The 20585-nt window shown below is 35.6% G+C and overlaps 1 protein-coding gene across 2 annotated transcripts; it reads left to right on the top strand.

The window, feature by feature from the left end:
* Positions 1–9014: 9014 nt before the first annotated feature.
* On the top strand, positions 9015–12179 carry LOC127117559 (E3 ubiquitin-protein ligase At4g11680). Of its 2 annotated transcripts, none has more exons than XM_051047618.1 (3): positions 9015–9926; positions 10977–11337; positions 11723–12179. In XM_051047618.1, the coding sequence occupies exons 1-3, from the start codon at positions 9439–9441 to the stop codon at positions 11867–11869; spliced, it is 996 nt and encodes a 331-aa protein (XP_050903575.1). In that variant the 5' UTR covers positions 9015–9438; the 3' UTR covers positions 11870–12179. The 2 variants fall into 2 exon arrangements, with proteins under 2 accessions (XP_050903575.1, XP_050903574.1); XM_051047617.1 differs by having other exon boundaries at positions 9025–9926; positions 10941–11337.
* The last annotated feature ends 8406 nt before the right edge of the window (positions 12180–20585 follow it).

The following is a 20585-nucleotide window of genomic DNA, read 5'->3' as shown; positions in this document are numbered from 1 at the left end:
TGAAACCACTATGGACCCTAAATGTAGAGTCGAGTGCCTTATTGCTGATAAAGTCCCTAGAATAGATAGTCCGTTTAATGTATCAAGTGTGACTTAATCATGAGATCACATTAAACATAAGGACACTATTCTTAAAGTATCCATAGTCTAGCTTTATTGTGAAGTGGGATAACATTAAAGCATTAAGACTATTATGTATATAGACTGATGATCACATCTCATGGATCATGGATAATGAGTTATCAAGTCTTAAACATAGGTATGAATATTAAGAGTAATATTTATACTGGATTGACCCGCTATGAGAATACTATATAGAATGTTATGCAAAGTGTCATAAGTTATTCTCATGGTGATAATGGTGTATACCACCCTTCGACCTGAAACCACTATGGACCCTAAATATAGAGTCGAGTGCCTTATTGTTGATCAAACATTGTCCGTAACTGGATGACCATAAAGACAGTTGATGGGTACTCCACGAAGCATGCTAAGGGACATGAGTGACCTAGATGGAATTTGCCCATCCTGCGTAACAGGATAAATGTCTATGGGCCCAATATTGAACTGGACAAGGATGACACGATCTATGCCTTGTGTTCAATATAGACATAAGGGCAAAAGGGTAATTGTACACATAAGTATTATCACAAAAGGATTTGTCAGATCACATGACATTTTCGTGTCTTGGGTAGCAGTGATGTGTTGCTAGATACCGCTCACTGTTTATTATGTTAAATACGTGATTTAATATAATTGTCAATGCCGCGAAAACCTACAGGGTCGCACACAAAAGGACGGATTGATGAGAGATAGAGTAACTAAGGAATACCATAATGTACGGTGCACTTAAGTGAATTGTAGAACATCGTAAGGTACGGTGTACTTAAGTAGAATACGAAATATGGCAAGGTACCACGTGCTTAAGTGATTTTGGCATATTATAAGATATAGGCCACATACACTTGAGTGGGATTTTTAGCTTGCAGCCCACACAAGTGGTTCTATAAATAGAACCCTTGTGTAGAAGCATTTGTGCAGTTGCAATCTCGTTTCTCTCTCTCTCTCACTCAAAGCCTTCATTGTAGCAGCTAGCACTGAGATTGAATGAATCCGTTCGTGTGGATTGAGTAGAGGTGTTGTCATCGTTCAACGTTCGTGATTGCTTGGTAGATCTGCATCAAAGGTTAAAATCGCCACAAGAGGTAACGATTCTATCACTGATCATGCCCATTCGTAAGGATCACTAAAGGAGAAATTTTAAATTCCGCTGCGTTTTGGATCGCTCTTCTCCTTCAATCACATGCTCAAAAAAGTTGAATTAGCCCTCACTCAAAACATAAAAGTTGAAGTAGACACATTGAATTTTATTGTGCAACTTGGAAATCTTTCATATCATAAAAATTGAGCAAGTTATGGCCTTGGGAAGTTGACTTTCAAATTAGGGTTTAGACAAAATGACCTATAATGTTTCAACATATAAAATGATCTTCCAAACAAAACTAGCTCTAGGTCTCAACACGAAAATTGTTTGGAATGTCATTTAGAGTAAGTTTTCTCTTGGAATCATTTTCATATGGTGAAAATTATAGGAGATAGGGTCTAGGGCGACCTAGTTTTGATCAGATGAATTCATCTGGCCAACCACCATCAACCAACTTGCTAACCTTCAATTCCCTTGACTTTATAGGCTCATGGTAGATCATATATGCATAAGATGATAAATTTTTAAGCATCCCTTGAGAAATTTGATCAATTGGTGAGATAGCTTGTTGGAGAAGTTACTCAAGATACCCAGTCAAACTAAGGTTTCCAAGGCAAATCACCCTTAACCTCTTGAAGAAAACTTGATAAAAATAACATGTATAGAACATTGGGACTCACATATGATTCTTATAACCATCCTTGGATCAATCCATAGTTGTGCTCTTTGTTCATGAGGGTCTCAAACCCTATATGTGAACTTGATAGATCAATGGAGATCATGCCCTACCTACAAAAGAGTTAGGCAAATGCAAAGACATATTTTTTGGTTTTTTTGGTTAGTGAAATGATAAAATACAAGTATGATACAATCACATAGTGCTTGGTGATCTCTCCCAAAACAAACCCAATGAAAAAGGGGTAAGGAGGATGCCAAGGTATGATCTCAATGCTAATGCTTATGATGAATTTGCATGAGGGATCTTAGGGTCAAAATTGGGGTCTTACAATATGCCTTGAACATCCACTACCAAGATACCACATCTTTTCGGTAGATTCGGGACATTCAACCTGTAGAATTAAACAAATAAAATAGGTACTCAATTTTCATTGGGTCATTGGAAGTGAGTGAAATCAAGGTTGCATTTATGCAACCGTTGAAAGACTCCTTTAGGAACTAACATCTTCCTAAATTTTCACTTTTCACTGGTATGACCTTTTTTTCAACAATAATGACAAGATATATTACGATGAGTTACGCTTTTACCATTCGAATCCTTTTTGAAATTTTTATGCTTTTTGTAAGAATGATTCAAAGATATTTCATGCTTCGGAGGATCAATAGCAAATGCACTTTTAAGTTGTAAAGCTTTGTCTAATTTGACTTGAAGGACATTTATCTATTTTTTCCAATTATTACAATATTCACAAGCAAACCTAGAAGGTTTTTCACTCATATTCTTGTCACTTTGAATATCTATCATAGATCTCTTAATAGCTTCCGACTTTCTTTCAGATTCTAATACTTTAGCTTCTAATTTCAAAAATATATTTTCATGTGAAGCTAATTTATTAGAAGCATTTAATGTTTCTCTATGAATATTATCAAAAGTGTCTTGCAATTGAGAATGAGCTAAATCACCAGTAAGCTCAAGTTTAGAAGGACTTACTTGTTTCTTTTTCCTTCCATTTTCCATGAGACAAATTTGGGTTGATTTTATACTTGAAGTGGAGCTTTCATCACTTGAGGAGTCACTTTCACTTTCACAAGCTACATAAGCTCTTCTAAATTTACTAGACTTCTTGTGATACCCTTTTTCTTTTTCTTTCTTAATTATGGGACATTTCGGTCTATAGTGACCAATTTAACCACAATTATAATAAGAGCTTCTTAATTTACCTTTCTTATTCTCACCATCTTTTTAAGACTTGGACTCCCTTCTAAACTTGGCTAGGTTTCCTTCGGAATGCTTGACTTTGTTCTTCCAAATATACCTTTGGTATCTCTTGACAAATAGCCCAACATCATCATCATCAACAGAGTTCTTGTCATCCCTTTCTTCACACTCACTAGGCTCATTCTTTGAGGACTTGAAACTAGAAGTCTTTAGAGCAATTGGCTTCTTCTCTTCCACCTTGTCTTTAACTTTCTATTTCTTCATCTTCTTTTCATACTCTTTTTCATGTTTTTCAAGGCAATTGATTTCTTGCTCATGTTCTTCCAATTTACCGAACAACGTAGTAAGATCAAGTGATTTAATATCATTTGCTTCTTTGATAACAGTGACCCTGGGTTGCCGTTCCCTGTTAAGACATCTTAAAACCTTGTTAGTAGCCATAGCATTAGAGATAGGATTACCTAGAGCATTCAATCTATTAATAAGATGTGTGAATCTCTTTTGTATGTCGGCAATGGTTTCACCATACTTCATACGAAAGAGTTCAAACTCTTGGTTTAATTTGTTGATCCTAGCTTATTTGACCTTATTAGTTCCCTCATGGGCAACTTCTAATGCGTACCACATAGCTTTGGCGATTTCACAATGAGAGACACGATAATACTCATCAACACCTAATGCGGATATGAAAATATTTTGTGCTTTCCAATCATGAGACCACAACTTCCTATCATTATCATTCCATTGATTTTCCGATTTTGGTATGATGACGCCTTCACCATTGGTCATTGTAATTTCATTAGGACCATTGGTGATGACGTCCATACACCCTTATCAACGGAGTTGATATGGATATGTATACAAGCTTTTAAGTAGCCATAATTTCTGCCGATGAAAATAGGTGCTCTATTATACGCCCCTTTAGGTTTGGTAGTCATTATCTAATAAGCAAATCTTAAGACCGGAAACAACTAGAGCTCGTGATACTAATTGTTAGACGATATGCCTAGATCTAAGGGGGATGAATAGATCCCAAGTTAAAAATTTATTCGAAAATTTGATTTAGAAAAATTTATGGCGCGGAAGCAAGTTTCAAACATTTCACGGATCCAAAATCGTCTAACCGAACCTACTATTGAAAAGCCCGGATATGCGTAAGAGTACCAATGGTATGATAAGAATCCACAAGTTTATTAATCAATACTTCAAGCACTAAATTGAATACTCTACTATAATAACGATTTATCTCCAACGATAATAACACACAAAAAAAACTAGTTGAAACAATTTATCGAACACTTTGCGTGTGATTAACAAAGTTTCGATGTTTGTATAGTATTTGTAGTTCTTAGAAATCCAATCACGACCAAAAGGTATGTGATTACTACAACAACATAAATTCCACAATAATTCAAAAAATATTATCCAAACAATGTTGATCAAGAGATCAAAGTAGTCGACAATTTGCAATACAAAAAATAAAAGAGAGAGAGAGAGAGAGAGAGAGTACACACAGATTTGTTTAGGCAGTTCCCCAATCGATCTCGCTATGGGTACGTATGCCCTCAATTCGATTTAAGATATTAATATAATAAATTTTACTTTGCAAATGTATGTATACAAGAGATGAGAAATCAAATTCCATAAACCCTAAGTTTATTCTTGACTCTAGCACCCCCAAAAACATGATCAAAGATTGATCAAGTCACCAACAATGTCGCTTCAATTCACCTGTTGTTGCTACTTCCTTGCAAGACCTCCTTGTCTCAAGGCTTTCACCTGACTGAATTAATCCTAAGTGCACAGTTGTTGAACCCAAGATTTGTCAACACGACCCAGCGTTTCACGATACTCCCTTGTACAACACGCTTAGTCTCAAGGCTTTCACTTGATCGGATTCGAATTGCACAATCTTGTCCAAAACCTTCAAACCCTAAAGATCTTAAAGGAAAACCCCACCTTGGTTTTCTTATTTGATCCCTCAAAGATCTCAACCCAATATTCTTGGTACAACAAACCTAATTAGACGTTATCAATCCTAATCTAGATGGCACCCAATCAAAAAATGATTATGTATAGTTTGATTGTGTGTATGCATAGATTGAATTAAAGATAATGAGATGCTTTAAAATCCTGGATTCATGTAGGTTTTACTCACTATAGAAACCTTACTGGAGAATGATGCATGTATGAAATATTTATATGCATGAGTGATTTAGGGCAAAAGGAAATGAAAAGGACTTGAGAAAAATATAAAATTTTGAAAACATACATTGGATAGGTCGACCTATAGAAGTTATGTGTCGACCTGTTTGATGCATAGGTTGAATTGTCCAAAGTCATGTGTTGACGTATGACTGGTATGTGCTCCTTATGTGTTGACCTGAAGACTCGGCACATGAGACAAAGGCCACATGCTTTAATACAACAACATATGTGTTGACCTATAGACTGCATGTGTCGAACTATAGCCATGAAAAAAAATTCATAGGTCGGCCTATAGTTGCATGTGTTGACTTGTACTACTATTTTTTACAAAAATTGATTTTTCATGCATGCTTGATGCATGAGACCTTTTCCATATTGTTTCCAGATACTTTTATGCTTCTTAATGCTAAGATGCACATAGAGATTCAGAGGATATCGTCTAATATACATTAACACTAAAGTATCCTAGTTTTGACATCATACAAAACACATCTAACGGAAGTTGCACTCATAGTAAGAACCAACCTTGACCATTTCGAAAGTTGAATAGATTTTTCACAACCATTCTAGCTAAGTTTTAAACTCTTTTCTAAAAAAAAATTGATTTCTCACAAAAAGGGAGAAATAAACATGATTTCGATTCATTTTATATATGTGAATTTTCTTATCATATTTTTGTGCTTCTAAAAATTCTTTTGGTTGAATGAAATATATATATATATATATATATATATATATATATATATATATATATATATATATATATATATATATATATATATATATATATATATATATATATATATATATATATATATATATATATATATATATATATATATATATATATATATATATATATATATATATATATATATATATATATATATATATATTATATATATATATATATATATGAATTATTTAAGCAATTGAATCTAACCGTTATTATCTTTCTTAAATTCGGAAGATTTATTATTTGTGCTCTAATGTTTAAATTTAATTAACTTGGATAGGACTTAGGGAGAGCTTACAAACCTCATCCTATGGACTATTAGACTCAGGAGGAGCTTACAAACCTCAGATCTTCCAGTCAACTTGTTAAATAATTTATCAACAATTGTTCTTAAATACTTATGTTTGTCATCATCAAAAATGGGGAGATTGTTGGAACAAAATTGGTTTGTCTCATATCTCTTAGGTTTTTTATGATAACAAAGTATTTATTGAAAAATTGGGTATACTAATATTTGTTCAAGTGCACAGGACCATTGACTAAAATTTCATGAACAATCTAAGTATTGGTTCTGATATTGAACATCTAAAGAGAAACTTAAAGACCAGAATTTGATGGATCAAAAGCTGAAGACCAGACTTTGATGAAGTCAACTTTTGAAGAGGTTAACATCTGAAGGTCAGAGTATGAAGAAGTCAACCTCTAAAGACCAGACTTTGAAGAAGTATGCTTCTAAAGATCAGAACCTGGAGACTAGTCAAAGTATAAAGACCAATGTGACTCTGATAGGTCACAGTCAACCTATGAGCCTAGTTTGTCACGTGAAAACCTAAGAGCTTTTTCTTCATAGAGTCCACAGAGATGCAACTGTTAATTTCTCTTTTAGAAAAGGAATTTCAAACAAGCTTTCAACGACATTAACCATTTTGAGAAGCATCTCAATGTCTCTATTAAAGCTTCTCAAGGACTCTCTTGTGTTGGATCTTCAACAACTACTTTCCTTCTCTATTTAAGGAGATAAAAACCTTAAGAAAAAGAACTAACGAACCATTGACATTCAAAAAGTAGTTACTCTATCAAAACAAAAGCACAAGTTTAACTTAGGATTTCTTACCTTTGTATATTCTAGAAATACCTAAGTCTTAAAGAGTTCTTCTTGAGTCTTATTTTATCAACACCTCTGATTGTATATCATGTGTATTACCCCAAACAATCTTTTATTTGTTAGGTAGATTGTTAGAAGTCTCTTGCTTGTGTGCTTGAGCATAGAAGCATCTTACTTAGTGTTTGAGCATTTGAAGTCTCTTGCTTATGTGCTTGAGCATAGAACTCTCTTGCTTGTATGCTTGAGCATTGGAAGTCTATTGCTTGTATGCTTGAGCATATAAGTCTATTACTTTGTGTTTGAGCATTGGAAGTCTCTTGCTTGTATGCTTGATAAAATTGTAATCTTATGTGATTATAGTTAAAATAACTTGTAAGTACAAGGGGAGTGGATTACTCTCGAGTTGTAAGAGGAAACATGATAACTATGTGTGCCTCTCTTCTTTTTTGCATTACTTAACTGTTGCCTATCTATTATTTTTAGTTCAGATTATATACTTTGTGTTTACAATCTGACTAAGAGTTTAAAAAGAAAGAAAAAGTCAACACAATTCAACCTCCCTTCTTGTGTTTTTCTTACCTTCAGAGTATTTGGAGGCGTAAAGCTCTCCATCATCTTGCCTATTCTCTTGAGTGCAATTTTGTCTTTGATGGAAGAGGTGCAAGTACTCTTCCTATGGTGATGGGAGCCTTCGGCGTTATAAACATGTTCCTTGACATCTCGCACCTTCTTCTCGGTGTTGTTCTCCTTGTCTTTTATATATCATTATGCCCTGGTAACCACCTCTGCTAACGAAAGTGTTAGCTTCTGGGCGAGAGCTTCGTTGAAGTGCCTCGTTTGGAGTCTATTTTTTAACACCCCCACAAACATTTCTTTGTATGGGAGAACGACTACGATGGTGGATTCATTAAATCGGGTCAGATACTCCCTCAGCGACCCTGATGGACCTTGTCGTATATTGAACAGACTGGTGGCGAACTGGTGCACAATTTATTTACCAACTCTTGACAAATGACGACGGAAGCACGGGGTAGAACCATATACCATTGCAGGGTGGCATCCATGAAGGTGCCAAATAGTAGTTTATATTGTAGGGAATCATGTGCTCAAATGATGGTCATCTGTGTTTTGATGGAGGTGACGTGTTCATAGGAATCATTGTGTCCATCAAACTTGACCAGATAGGGGGATTTGAATCCTTCATGAACAAGTGTGTCATATATCTCGTCAAAGAGTGGCCTGGGGATCCATAAGTGTGAACATTTAGGGTAAGAATATGTAAGGTGTTATTTGTATAAGTTAAGTTCTATCATTTTCTCCCACTATGAGAGAAGTATATAGGAGTCTCCTTAGCCTAAGGTTGAGGAAACCCTTAGGGGTGGTAACGCCCCCATGACTATGAAAGACTGATGACTATTATTTATTCTTCAGAGAGTTGTGATGGACTCCTTATTGAATGGCTAACGGGAGATAACGGTACCATACATGTCATTTGTCCCAAGAGTGAACCCCTCATTCTGTGAAGATGTCGCCCAGACGATATCACTCTAGACATAAATTATAAAAATTAATTGGAATTAAAAATTTGTATAAACAAATCTAACACATTAATTATTCTAACTTTAAAACTTAGAAATGAGTACAATTTTTGTTTTCAAACTATCACCATCAGACCAACTTGTCAAGGAAATTTGGATTTTTTTTTATTATTATTTGTCGTAAGATTCTATTTTTATGGGAAGTTTATTTATCATATAGTATAAATGATGTTTTTGTTGGACATGATATAAACATAAATACCATTTATAAGATAGTAATAATCACTTTAAGTCTTATCCACTTGAATTCAAAGAGAAATCAACTTCACTTTATTTTAATTTCACTCCAAATCAAAACAAAACAAAAAAACTTTGCAAAAATATTCTAATTTTTTATTATTAACAAGAGAAACAAAAAGTCACCAAATTGAAATCCAATTCCTTTCTAAATTCATCTTCATATAAAAAATATGATCAAAAAGAAGTTGGCCAACGGTTAACTTCCCTCCAAACCAAATCTTGTGATTCACTTTGAATCAAAGCAAAGTTTCATTTTTTGATTCACAAACTTCACCTTCCCTGACATACCCTCCACACCCTTTTTCCTCTTTCTAATCAACCTATAAACACTTCATTTTCTCCATCATGCAAACCATGTGTTTGATGAAATGTTTGTGATAAAACTAGTTTGAAATATACCCTTTTGTTCATGAATTTGAGAGTCTTAAGCTTGATATAACTTTACATACAATGAATTCTAGGTGTTTGTTGAATTCCAACAGCATGGTTCAATCTTCGAATTCTGCAGCAGAAGAAGAAAGAGTGGATGGTTCTAGAAATAGCCATCGGCCTGAACGTGTGTCGTTGCCGCCTTCGTTTTCGGTTCGGATGGCTATGAGAATATCTAGATCAAGATGGTTTACTTTTTTAAGAAGAGTTTTCCATTATCAGAATGGGTCGAGGTCTAGTCTTGGCTCGAATCCTTTCAATTCTAGCACTTGGTTGATGTTGGAGTTTAGTGCTTTGATTGTTCAAATCATCGTTTCTACGTTTACTTTGGCTGTTTCGAATATGGAGAAACCTGTTTGGCCTATGAGGGTGTGGATATCTGGTTATGATATTGGATGTGTTCTTAATTTGCTTGTGGTTTATGGACGGTACCGACAAATTTATCTGGTTCAAGGAGATGCTCTAAGCCTTTCTAATATGGAACAACAGAGGAACAGTGAAGACACAAGGTATTCTATGCACTTTCAATCTTCAAAATTTAATTTTACTTGGTTAATTTTGTTATTAGTGATGCATAATTGTAATATAGTATTATAGTACTTAAAAATAAGTTATAACTCATAACCTATGTAAGGTATTAGTCTCTGAGCATGCTTAAAAATGGGGTAGAAATGGTTGACATCAACTCGCTATCATGTTTTTCTGTTTGAGAATTTAAAAAAGAAAAAAAATTGTGCACCTTGAATTGAATATGATATTTAGATAAAACCAATTGAATTGCTAAAGATAGAAAAATACAAAGTATCAAGTATTATAAAGGAATTGCAATTTATCTCTTGAATAGAGAATGAAAGAATCAACTTTTGTGACTAAGAATCAACCTTTTTCTATTCTTATCAGTTCGTGAAATTTACTTTTGTGAATGAGAAGAATCTATTGTTTATTGCAATCTTTTCAATCTAATTAAGAACAAATCACGTGAAAAATGAAAAGGCTAACATGGAAGTATTACCAACTTTTTGTTTTGAAAAGTTAGTGTCCAACAAAAGAAAAATTAATATCTGACACCAAATTAGGACTAAAAAGTTAACGTTAAACTTGTTTGTTTGTGTTACTTGGGTTTGAATAACTTTAGTCGTCATCAATCCAAGTTTAATTAGAGAACAAGTTCTATTTATAGTTGCTCAAAATAGATACGAAAAATGGAAACAGAAAACGCACGATATTTGGTCATGCCAATGGAGTTCGGCTAATTGCGTCTACTCTCCAACTGCACTGCAGAGAGACTAGTATCTTTCTATTATCACTGAAAGCATAGAGTTTACAGAGTACAAGTTGTGTTTAAAAGTTTAAAAACTACGATTCAGTTTACAACATTACCCCTGAACTGTACTATACTGCAGGGGGGCTTAACGCCGCTCGAGCGACATGCCCACTTATCATTGAACTATGAGTCATACCTAACAAATTGTTTTGAGGGTGAAATTTGAAAATTAATGTTAATTTGCACTATACTATGTCAGTGTTTACAGGATGTCACACTTGATGAACAAATGCAGGACTTCATTGGAGCTTTTCTTTGCCATATGGTTTGTGATGGGAAATGTTTGGGTTTTCGACTCACGTTTCGGTTCATTTCAACAAGCTCCAAAACTTCATGTCCTCTGCATCACCTTGCTTACATGGAATGCAATCTGTTACTCTTTCCCTTTCCTACTTTTTCTCTTGTTATGCTGCTGCGTACCACTGATTAGCTCCCTCCTCGGTTACAACATGAACATCGCATCTTCTAATAAAGGAGCAACCGATGAACAAATTTCACAACTTCCAAGTTGGATACACAAAGATCCTCCTCATACTACGAAGTTAGATCTCGGAAACGACTCTCAAAGCATTGAAAAATTCATCAATGAAGATCCGGTAAGTATCTATCAAACTCACAATGTAAACAAGTTTTACGTAAATATTCAATCCAATTTTATATTAATATGATACATTTGGGCATATGCAGAGCCGTCTTAAGTTTTTCAAGGTGCTGTGTAGGTTAACTGTCTTTCAACCATGACAAAACAATTAGAAATCCTATTTAGCCACAGTTTAACATTGACAAATATTTTATGAGACCTTATTTAATTACTGTTTAACCTTAACAAATTTTTAGCTTTGTGCGATAGTCTGTCTTGCACCCCATCAAAGTCTTCCCTGGACATATGCCACAATATCCATTAATTTGAAGATTTGTCTTGTATCCAATTCTATTGATATTGAATTAAATAAGTTTGTCATGTTGTGGCATGGTTGGCAGGAATGTTGCATTTGCTTAGCCAAGTACAAAGACAAAGAAGAAGTTAGAAAATTGCCATGTTCTCATGTGTTCCATCTAAAATGTGTGGACCAGTGGCTGAAAATTATATCTTGCTGCCCACTTTGCAAACAAGGATTAGAGAAGTAGAAGAAGAAGTAGCTAAGACAATAGTCATATACATTCATATACTAATTTGTCATATACTCATGCATTTTTCTTTTCTTTTTCATTTTAAATTTTGGTTTCATATACTTTATAGTGTTACTTGAGTGAGTTTATATATGTAAAGAATAGTTCACCAGTAACAAAAACTTATTGTAAGTAGTGGAGGGCTTTTCAAATTAGGGGATTGCTTAAGCATTAATTTTTCTATTGTGAAATAAGTTGTTTGTAATGAAAAAATGAAGTAAATATTGTATTTGTTTGGTAAGTAATAAAATATGTACTCTTTGATACATTTAGTACATTGTATACTTGCTACTACTCTTTTGGGTTTTAACGTGACAATTGTAAAATAGTATTTTTGCAACTTTAAATTCATAATAATTTTCTCTTTCTCACAATATATTCTTTTTTTTTTAATAAAATTAGATTATCATTGTCATGCTTCTATGGTAAATAAGATAAAGTACGAACAAAGTCAAGGAGGGGCCTCGGCTTATGCATGTATAATATGGTGAGAATAAAAATATATCTTTTGAGTTTAAGGATTTCAAGTGTGTTTTATTTAATGTTTGGATTCTAATATCTGAATTGAGAAAAAAAATATGAAAGAAAACATTGCAAAACACATAAAAAGTTATAATTAAGAAACTGAAAAAATTATAATTATGGATAGGGAATCAAAATACATAAAAAAGTTATAGTATTGGAGTGGAAAAAAAAGAGGAGAGAGTGATATATTGAATGAGAGAAAGTTTTGTTATGGAAAAGTTATTACAAAACTAAGTAGTGATTATATATACACATGTAGTAACTAACTAACTATGTTTGAATTAATACACAACACACTCTCTTAATTCGAACTTTCATAAAGTGATACACATAAGAAGCTGATACTTCAGACTCTGCGTCTTCAGACTTCAACTATTCTTCATAAGCTGCTTCAGACTCCAACTACGCTTCAAAAGCTATTACAGAGGCTAGAGGTTAAGAAGTAGTTCTCACCTCTGACTCCTTTAGAGTTTGATTCAAAAGCTATCAAAGCTTCAGAGGCCAGTTCGCTCCATCCTTTGACTCCTTCAGAGGTTGTCACTTCAGGGGCTAGGCTGATGATTCATAAGCCATCAAATCTTCAGAGGTTAGCGATCCAGAAGTCGTTCCGACCTCTGAATCAAATGACACAATTCTCATGTTTATCTTCAGCTTTAAAAATTGTTCTCCTTTTACAGCTTTAGTCAAGATATTAACAATCTGGTCCTTGGTAGGACAATATCTCATTGTCAACCTTCCTTTGCTCACTTGCTCCCTTATGTAATGAAACATTGTTTCAATATGCTAGGATATTCCATGAGAGACTAGATTCTTTGTTAAGTTTATTGCAGATTTATTGCCAATAAGGAGCTTGATTGGTACTTGAATGTTTACTCCAAGTTCAGTCAATACAACTTCGATCCAAGCTGTTGAACAACTAGCAATATATTTTGCCTCACAGCTATACAGAGCCACAACGGGTTGCTTCTTGGAGATCCAAGAGATTGGAGCTTCTTGAAACTTGATGGCATAACTTGTGGTACTTCTCTTGTCCAATATGACACCACACCAGTCTGAATCATAAAATCCTATCACCTCTTCATTGCTTCTCTTTCTTCAATATGAGTAGAATACATTATGCCTCAAGGTTCCCTTTATGTATCTTAGTACTTTTTCCAGCCAACAGATGAGACTACCTTCGATCATGCATGAATATTCTCAATACTCCTACAACAAAGTTGATATCTGTTTGACTATTGCATAAGTACTTCAATTATCCAATCATCTTCTTGTACATGGTGGAATCCACTCTTTCTTCATCGTTATCTTCTTCCAACTTTTGACCTAATTCAACAGGAGTCACAACAACATTCCAGTTCAGCATGTTGAATAGCATACTTTGCTTGATGCAAGATTATTCCACCTTATTTGTATAGAAACTCCATACCAAGTAAGTAGGACAAGTAACCCAGATCTGACATCTCAAATTCTAACTTCATTATACTCTTGAGGTCTTCGACTTCCAGTTAAGATTCTCCAGTTATCAAGAGGTCATCCACATACAAACATACCAGCAATAGTATTTCACATTGCTTGTATTTTACATACACGTCATACTCAACTGAACATTTTTTAAAGTCATGATTGATGAAGAAAACATCAATTCTCCTATTCCAGACTCTTGGTGTCTGCTTCAAACCATACAAAGATATGTTATTTTCCCTTTACTTCAAATCCTGGAGGTTGAGGCACATATACCTCTTCAGCAAGAGGACCATTTAGAAAGATAGATTTTACATCCATGTGTGACAAATTCCACCTTCTACTACAAGTTAATGCCACAACAAGTCTTATAGTCTCATGCCTCTACACTAGTGCAAATACCGCAGAGTCATTCAAACTTTGTCTTTGAAGGAAACCCCTTGCTATAAGTCTTGCTTTATGCTTCACTATTCTTCCTCCTGGACTCAGCTTTACTTTGAAAATCCATTTCACATCAATTGACTTCTTTCTTTCTGGTAGTTGAGTCATTTTCCATGTGCCACATTTTTCAATTGAACTGAGTTCCTCCTTCATTGCATCATTCCACATTTTTTTCTTGCATTGCATCCTGATAATCCAGTGGTTCTGCACCTACTAATATTGCCATGTGTATCACTTCTCCTTCCTCATCCATTGTATTGTCAGGCACAATTTCATAACTATTCAGCCTTGCAGGTATCTGTCTATTTCTGATTGATCTTGTCCTTTGAGTAGAATTTGTTGCATCAACTAGAGTCACAGTTAAGACTGGATTCACTTTATCAGAATCAAACTTCATTGGAGCCTGCATTAGAACCACTATTATTCTTTCTCCACCTTGGTTCCAATCCCAAACTTCTACTTCTCTAATGATCACATCTCTATTAACCACCAATTTCTCAGTAACTGGATTATATGACCTATATGCTCCAGTTGGATGGTAACCAACTAAAATCATAGGTTCATTTTTATCTTCAAGTTTGGTTCTTCTTTCATCTAGCACATGTCTATAACACAATGATCCAAATACCTTGAGATGAGTGATGCAAGGCTTGGTTCCTGACCAATATTCTTATGGCACCCGATTCTTTAAATTCTTGGTAGGACATCTATATAGAACATAAGGAGCAGTAGACATTGTTTCACCCCGGAACGTATGAGGCAATGACTTTTGTTTTAGCATGCTTCTAGCCATTTCAACTAAGCTTTTATTCCTTCTTTAATCCATATCATTGTGTTGAGGTGTGTATGGGGGATTACTTCATGCAAGATGATCTTGCATGATAGAATTTCTTGAATTCGTGGGAGTTGTATTCCCCTCATCCATTTGTCCTGAGTATCTTAATTATTCTTCCACTTTGTTTTTCAGCCATAGCCTTAAACTATTTGAACATGTTTAAAGTTTCTCATTTTGTCATTATCAAGTACACCCACAATATTCTATTAAACTCATCTACAAATGAAATGAAGTACTTTCTTCCTCCGCAAGAAATAGTTTTAAAAGGACAACAAATGTCATATGAAACTACATTCAGTACATGTTGGGATCTCATTGATAGCCGCTTCACAAAAGGTAACTTACTTTGTTTCTCAAGCATGCAAATGTCACATGCTTTATCAGGTGCCACTATCTTAGGAAATCCTTCTACTAACTTCATAGTATTAAGCTTGCCTAGACTTCTAAAATTCAGATGCACATACCTTTTGTGCCAAAGCCAACTTTCTTCGTCAGGAATTGATGAGTAAAGACATTGTGATTTTAAGACCTTCAAGCTAGCCTTCCAGATTCTGTTTCTTGTCAGAGTTAATTTCAAAATCATTTTTTTCTTCTTGTCATATAGATTTAGTGAGTCTCCTTCCATGATTATTGAGAATCCTTTCTCGACCAGCTAGTTAATGCTCAACAGATTAAATTGAATATCGTGGACAAATAACATATCTTCTATCAATGTTGTTTTGCCTTCCTTTCTTTGTATGACAATCTTGTGCATGCCTTCTGCCGTTAAGCTTCTAATATCTGCCAACTTAACACTTGTCTTCTTGTTTGAGTTAAATTTAGTCAACCACTCCTTGTGCCCAGTCATGTGATTAGAATAACCTGAGTCTAAGTACCACATATCAGAAGTTGGAGCCCCTTCAGAGATTGTTATCATCAACATGACATGATCTGAATCTGAAGCATCTTGCACCATGCTAACTTCCTTTGCACCAGTCTTTTTCTTTCCCTTTCAAATCAGCAATTTGGAGCAAAGTGACCACACTTCTCACATTTGAAGCATTAAATCTTTTTCTTGTCTTGAAACTTTTTTTTGTTTTGAAAATTGCCAGATCCTCCTCCTTCTTTAGAGGATTCAGATCTTTCTTCAAACTTCTTCTTCTTTTCTTTGCTATCTGGCATGACTTCTTTCTGGTGCTCTTCTTTTCCCTGCTTGCACCTTTTCTTCAATTCATCAGAACCTCCCTTTCTTGAATGAGCAATCAGGACTTGTTCAGAATCTTTATCTGTCTCTATTTGATTCAGTCTCAGTTCTCTGACTTCAAGAGATCCTTGCAGATCCTCCATCATCAATGTTTTCAGATATTTGGTTTTCTGAGCATCAATCACATTTTCTGCTAGCAATTGAAGCCCATCTGCTACATATTCGGACACATCTTGAACATTGAAGATGGCTCTCATTTGATTGTATCATTTTTTCCAAATTTTGCCATCAAGAACTGGAAGATTTGCAGTGAAGTTTATGTCGTCTATTCCAACCATAACTTCAATCACTATTGATTCTAGATTCGAACGGGTCTTGTGATACCATATGTTAGTGTTATTGTCGCATCCGCGAAAAAAACAACCGGCGGGACTCAAAAATAAACACAACACAGAGCCGCCACTGCGCGTTATTTATCCCAAGATAGGGAAAGGAAACGCTCAGAGAAACCTGGAAAGGAAATGGTCTTGCGACCAAAGAGAAAGGGTAAGGGAGTCGGTTACGCAAGGGGAAGGTATTAGCACCCCTCACGTCCGTCGTACTCGACGGGATCCACGTTCTAAAATAAAGAATAGGTTGCTAAAACATCACACACACACACAGGGGAACGCAGGTGGGGTTAAGAGAAGGGAGCTCGATAGGACGTCGCATCCTATGCCTACATATCTTGTCTGGAACAAGAATCAGAGCCACTGTAGTTCGACTTACGCACGCCAAACAACACAAAACGCACAAACAGATGGCAAACATGGAGCCCGACAACCACTCGATGGAATTACGTCAGCATCCGAACCAAAACACACTCAAAAGGGCAAACGTGGAGCCCGACCGCCAATCACTGGGCTTACGTCGGCATCCGAACCAAACACACAATCAAATAACAGGTAAACACACACAAAAAAGAAAAAAGGTTGCCCGGAGTGGTCTCGCACGACCACCTGCCTACATACCTCGTCTGGAACAAGGATCAGGGCGATGTAGTTCCCCTGAAAGGGAAAGAAACTACACAAACTAAAAGGGAGTCGGGAACTCGGACCTAATAGTTACCGCACAACACCAATAAGACGCTGAGACGTCAGAAGAAGCTGAACACATAGACTAACAGGGAGTCGGGAACTCGAGCCTGATAGCTGTCGAACAAAACACACGCAAAAAAGAAAAGGGTGCCCGGAGAGACCTCGCGCGGTCTCCTGCCTACGTACCTCATCTGGTATGAGGATCAGGGCGACGTAGTTCCCCCGAAAGGGAAAGGAAGAACAGCCAGAAACCGAGGGAAGACACACTACCAGGGAGCTGGACTCGAGCCTAGTGTTGTCATGCATCATTACCCTACGTTCAGGTTTCTACCTACTTGCACAACTGCAAACTAATCCTATCCAGGAAGAGAGCAAGCATACAAGCATACAAGCAATTCAAGCATTTCAAGTAAACATGTCAAACAAATATTCACATAGCACACACTATAGCCAATCAAGAGGGCTCAAGCAATGGGTTTGACTGCCTAGGCAAGTCATCTGTACATGGGTATTATTCGCTCTTAACCTTGCCATTACGAGGCTAAGGTGAAGCAGATGAAAGGTGAAGTGAGGATGAGACCTCACAGCTCTTATCCCTGGCCAGGGAGAGCTTTTAGACAAAGGAGCGTGGGTCCAGAATGGAGGGACCCTTCTACGCTCAAAGACTCTGACTCGATTGTGCAACAGCACTAGATCTTGGGTTTGTGTCCCAATGCATCAACACACAGCCGTGTGAGCAGAGGGACGACTCACAGAATAGTGGGGGATAGATTGCATATCCCTTGGCTTCCACCAATTGCCTCATAGAGGACTTCACCTGCTTAGGCACAAATGTAAACAATCACAAACATCGCCTCTTAAGGAGGACTTCAGACAGTTTGCCCGGCCAAATAACAGGCCGGGTCTCCAGACTACATGAAGAATAGAAGTCCTACCTCAAGTGGTTTAAAAACCAAGCAGCAGCAAGCAAGTTCTTAAAGAACTGTAAGCGACTAAATGTACCTGAAATCAATCAAGTATCATCAGTACTCAGCCAGACAACAATAAACAGCAAATGTTAATCAGTCAGACTATACAATCAACGCAAGCACATAAATGCAAGCTACAAGCTCAAGCTCAAGCTTCACAACCTACAAAACAAAGTTATGTTAGTTCTCAACATCAAACAATCTCAATTTAATTGACTTGAATCATTCTCCTTAAACTTTGTGCATTTCATCCTGAAAAGTCAATCCAAATGTGAGAAACTGGACCACTAGGCCAAGCCTAGGGTCCAAAAGGGAGAAAAAGATCTAAACAGCAAGGGATATTCAACCAAAATCAAGCTAAAGCAAATAGAAAGCCAATGCAATTGATCCCATGCTCATATCATTCACCATAGTCATTTCATGACCAAAACATCACAAACTAGGTCAAATGGAACATCCAATGTCCAAACAGAATGAATTCCATCAAAAGCATACCAAAATAATTCCAAAAATCATCAAATAATTCACACCTAAACAGGACCTATTCAAGGTATAGCATGTCAATTTTCAGCTCAATTGGACAAAAGGAACTAGGCTAATAAAAATCAAGAAAACAGACACAATTATTCAAGCCAAACCATAGCATCAACACATGCATTCACTTCAAAAATTCATAAATCAGTGAAATCAATTAAGAAATGAATGGGACCAAAACAGGGATGTCCTACAATGTGTCTACAACCAGCATACCAAATTTCATTTTCATCCAAAACCATATGAGGATTTCACACAAGATATACAAACATGTGTCATATGAACTTGCACAATTAACCAACAGAGATGAAAAATATCAATCAAATCGAAAATGCCATAGAAAAATCCAGAAATATTCACATAGCATCTCAACATATCCATAATCATTCATGCAAAATTTCACTCCATTTCAACAATCATAGGCCAGGCAAATAATTTCATGAAGTTGCCCTAATTAGGTGTGACACAAATTGTCACACCTAAGTTCAAAAATTCATATCTCACTCCACAGGTATCAAAAACTCACAAACTTTATATGTAAATCACCATTAACATGTCTACAATCACCACAAAAAATTTCAGACATTTCTTTTTAAGTATGAGAATTTCACATTAAAAATGGTAAAACATGTCAAAATTACACACAAAAATGACATAGGTCAAACATCCCTAAGCAAAGTCAACTTTCCATCATGCATAACTTCTAAAATCATGTCCATAAAAAACTAGAGACAAAATGGAAGCTGTAGAAAAAGTCCTCATATTTTTTTGACTTTCCAATAATTTTTTATGAATTTTCTAATGTTTATGTGATTTTTTAATAATTATTTGAATTAATTTAATTAATTAAAGGTTTTAATGGCAGTATGGTAATTCTCCAAGCAAGGGCGCGGGAAACACATTTTCAAACTGGAAATGGCACGAAACGGATCAAACGCTTAAAGTTTCCAGAAAATCTCTCTCTTCTTCCACGCGTTTCCAGATTCACTCAAGAACTCAAGAACACTAAACCTTAACCAAAATCCACAAATGGATACTCGTTGGAACGGTCTCAACGAGAGGAATCCAAATATGTCCTTAATTTCCATTAATTCTTCCTAAATCCTACGAATCGAAGGGATTAGGTTTTGGTGTTCTAACTAAAATTCATCATAACTTCCTCTACGCTAATCCATTTTACAAACCAAAAGCATCATCGAACTCTACATGAAACATACTTCAAAACGCATATAAGCATTAAAGCAATGGTGAGATTCGAAAATTCACCTTACTTCGAAGGCAGCGATGAATTTGAAGATGTTTGAGCCTCCTGATCCAAAACAGATTGAGAATGATGATGTGTGAGGTGAGTGAAGTGCTCAGGTTCGATTGAATTTGCTCCTAGTGCACGAAATTCTCAAATGCCATGGATGAACCAAACTTGGATAGTTGCATTTGGTGATGAATTTGATGATGATCTCCAAAAACAGTTCAAGAAGAAGTTGAATGAAGATCAAACCAAAAAGAATTTTCGAGTTTGATGAAGAATTGGAAGAGATTTTGTGGTTTTTGCTTTTTTTGTGTTCTTGAAGAATTTTGGTGAATTTGGAGAATTTTGAGATTGTAATTTGTGATTTCTGGGGATTGTGAAATTCTGTTAGAGTTTGTTATG

The sequence above is a fragment of the Lathyrus oleraceus genome, chromosome 2, assembly GCF_024323335.1.
Source record: "Lathyrus oleraceus cultivar Zhongwan6 chromosome 2, CAAS_Psat_ZW6_1.0, whole genome shotgun sequence".
NCBI classification, from domain to species: Eukaryota; Viridiplantae; Streptophyta; class Magnoliopsida; order Fabales; family Fabaceae; genus Lathyrus; species Lathyrus oleraceus.
This window is presented reverse-complemented; position numbering and strand designations above follow the sequence as displayed.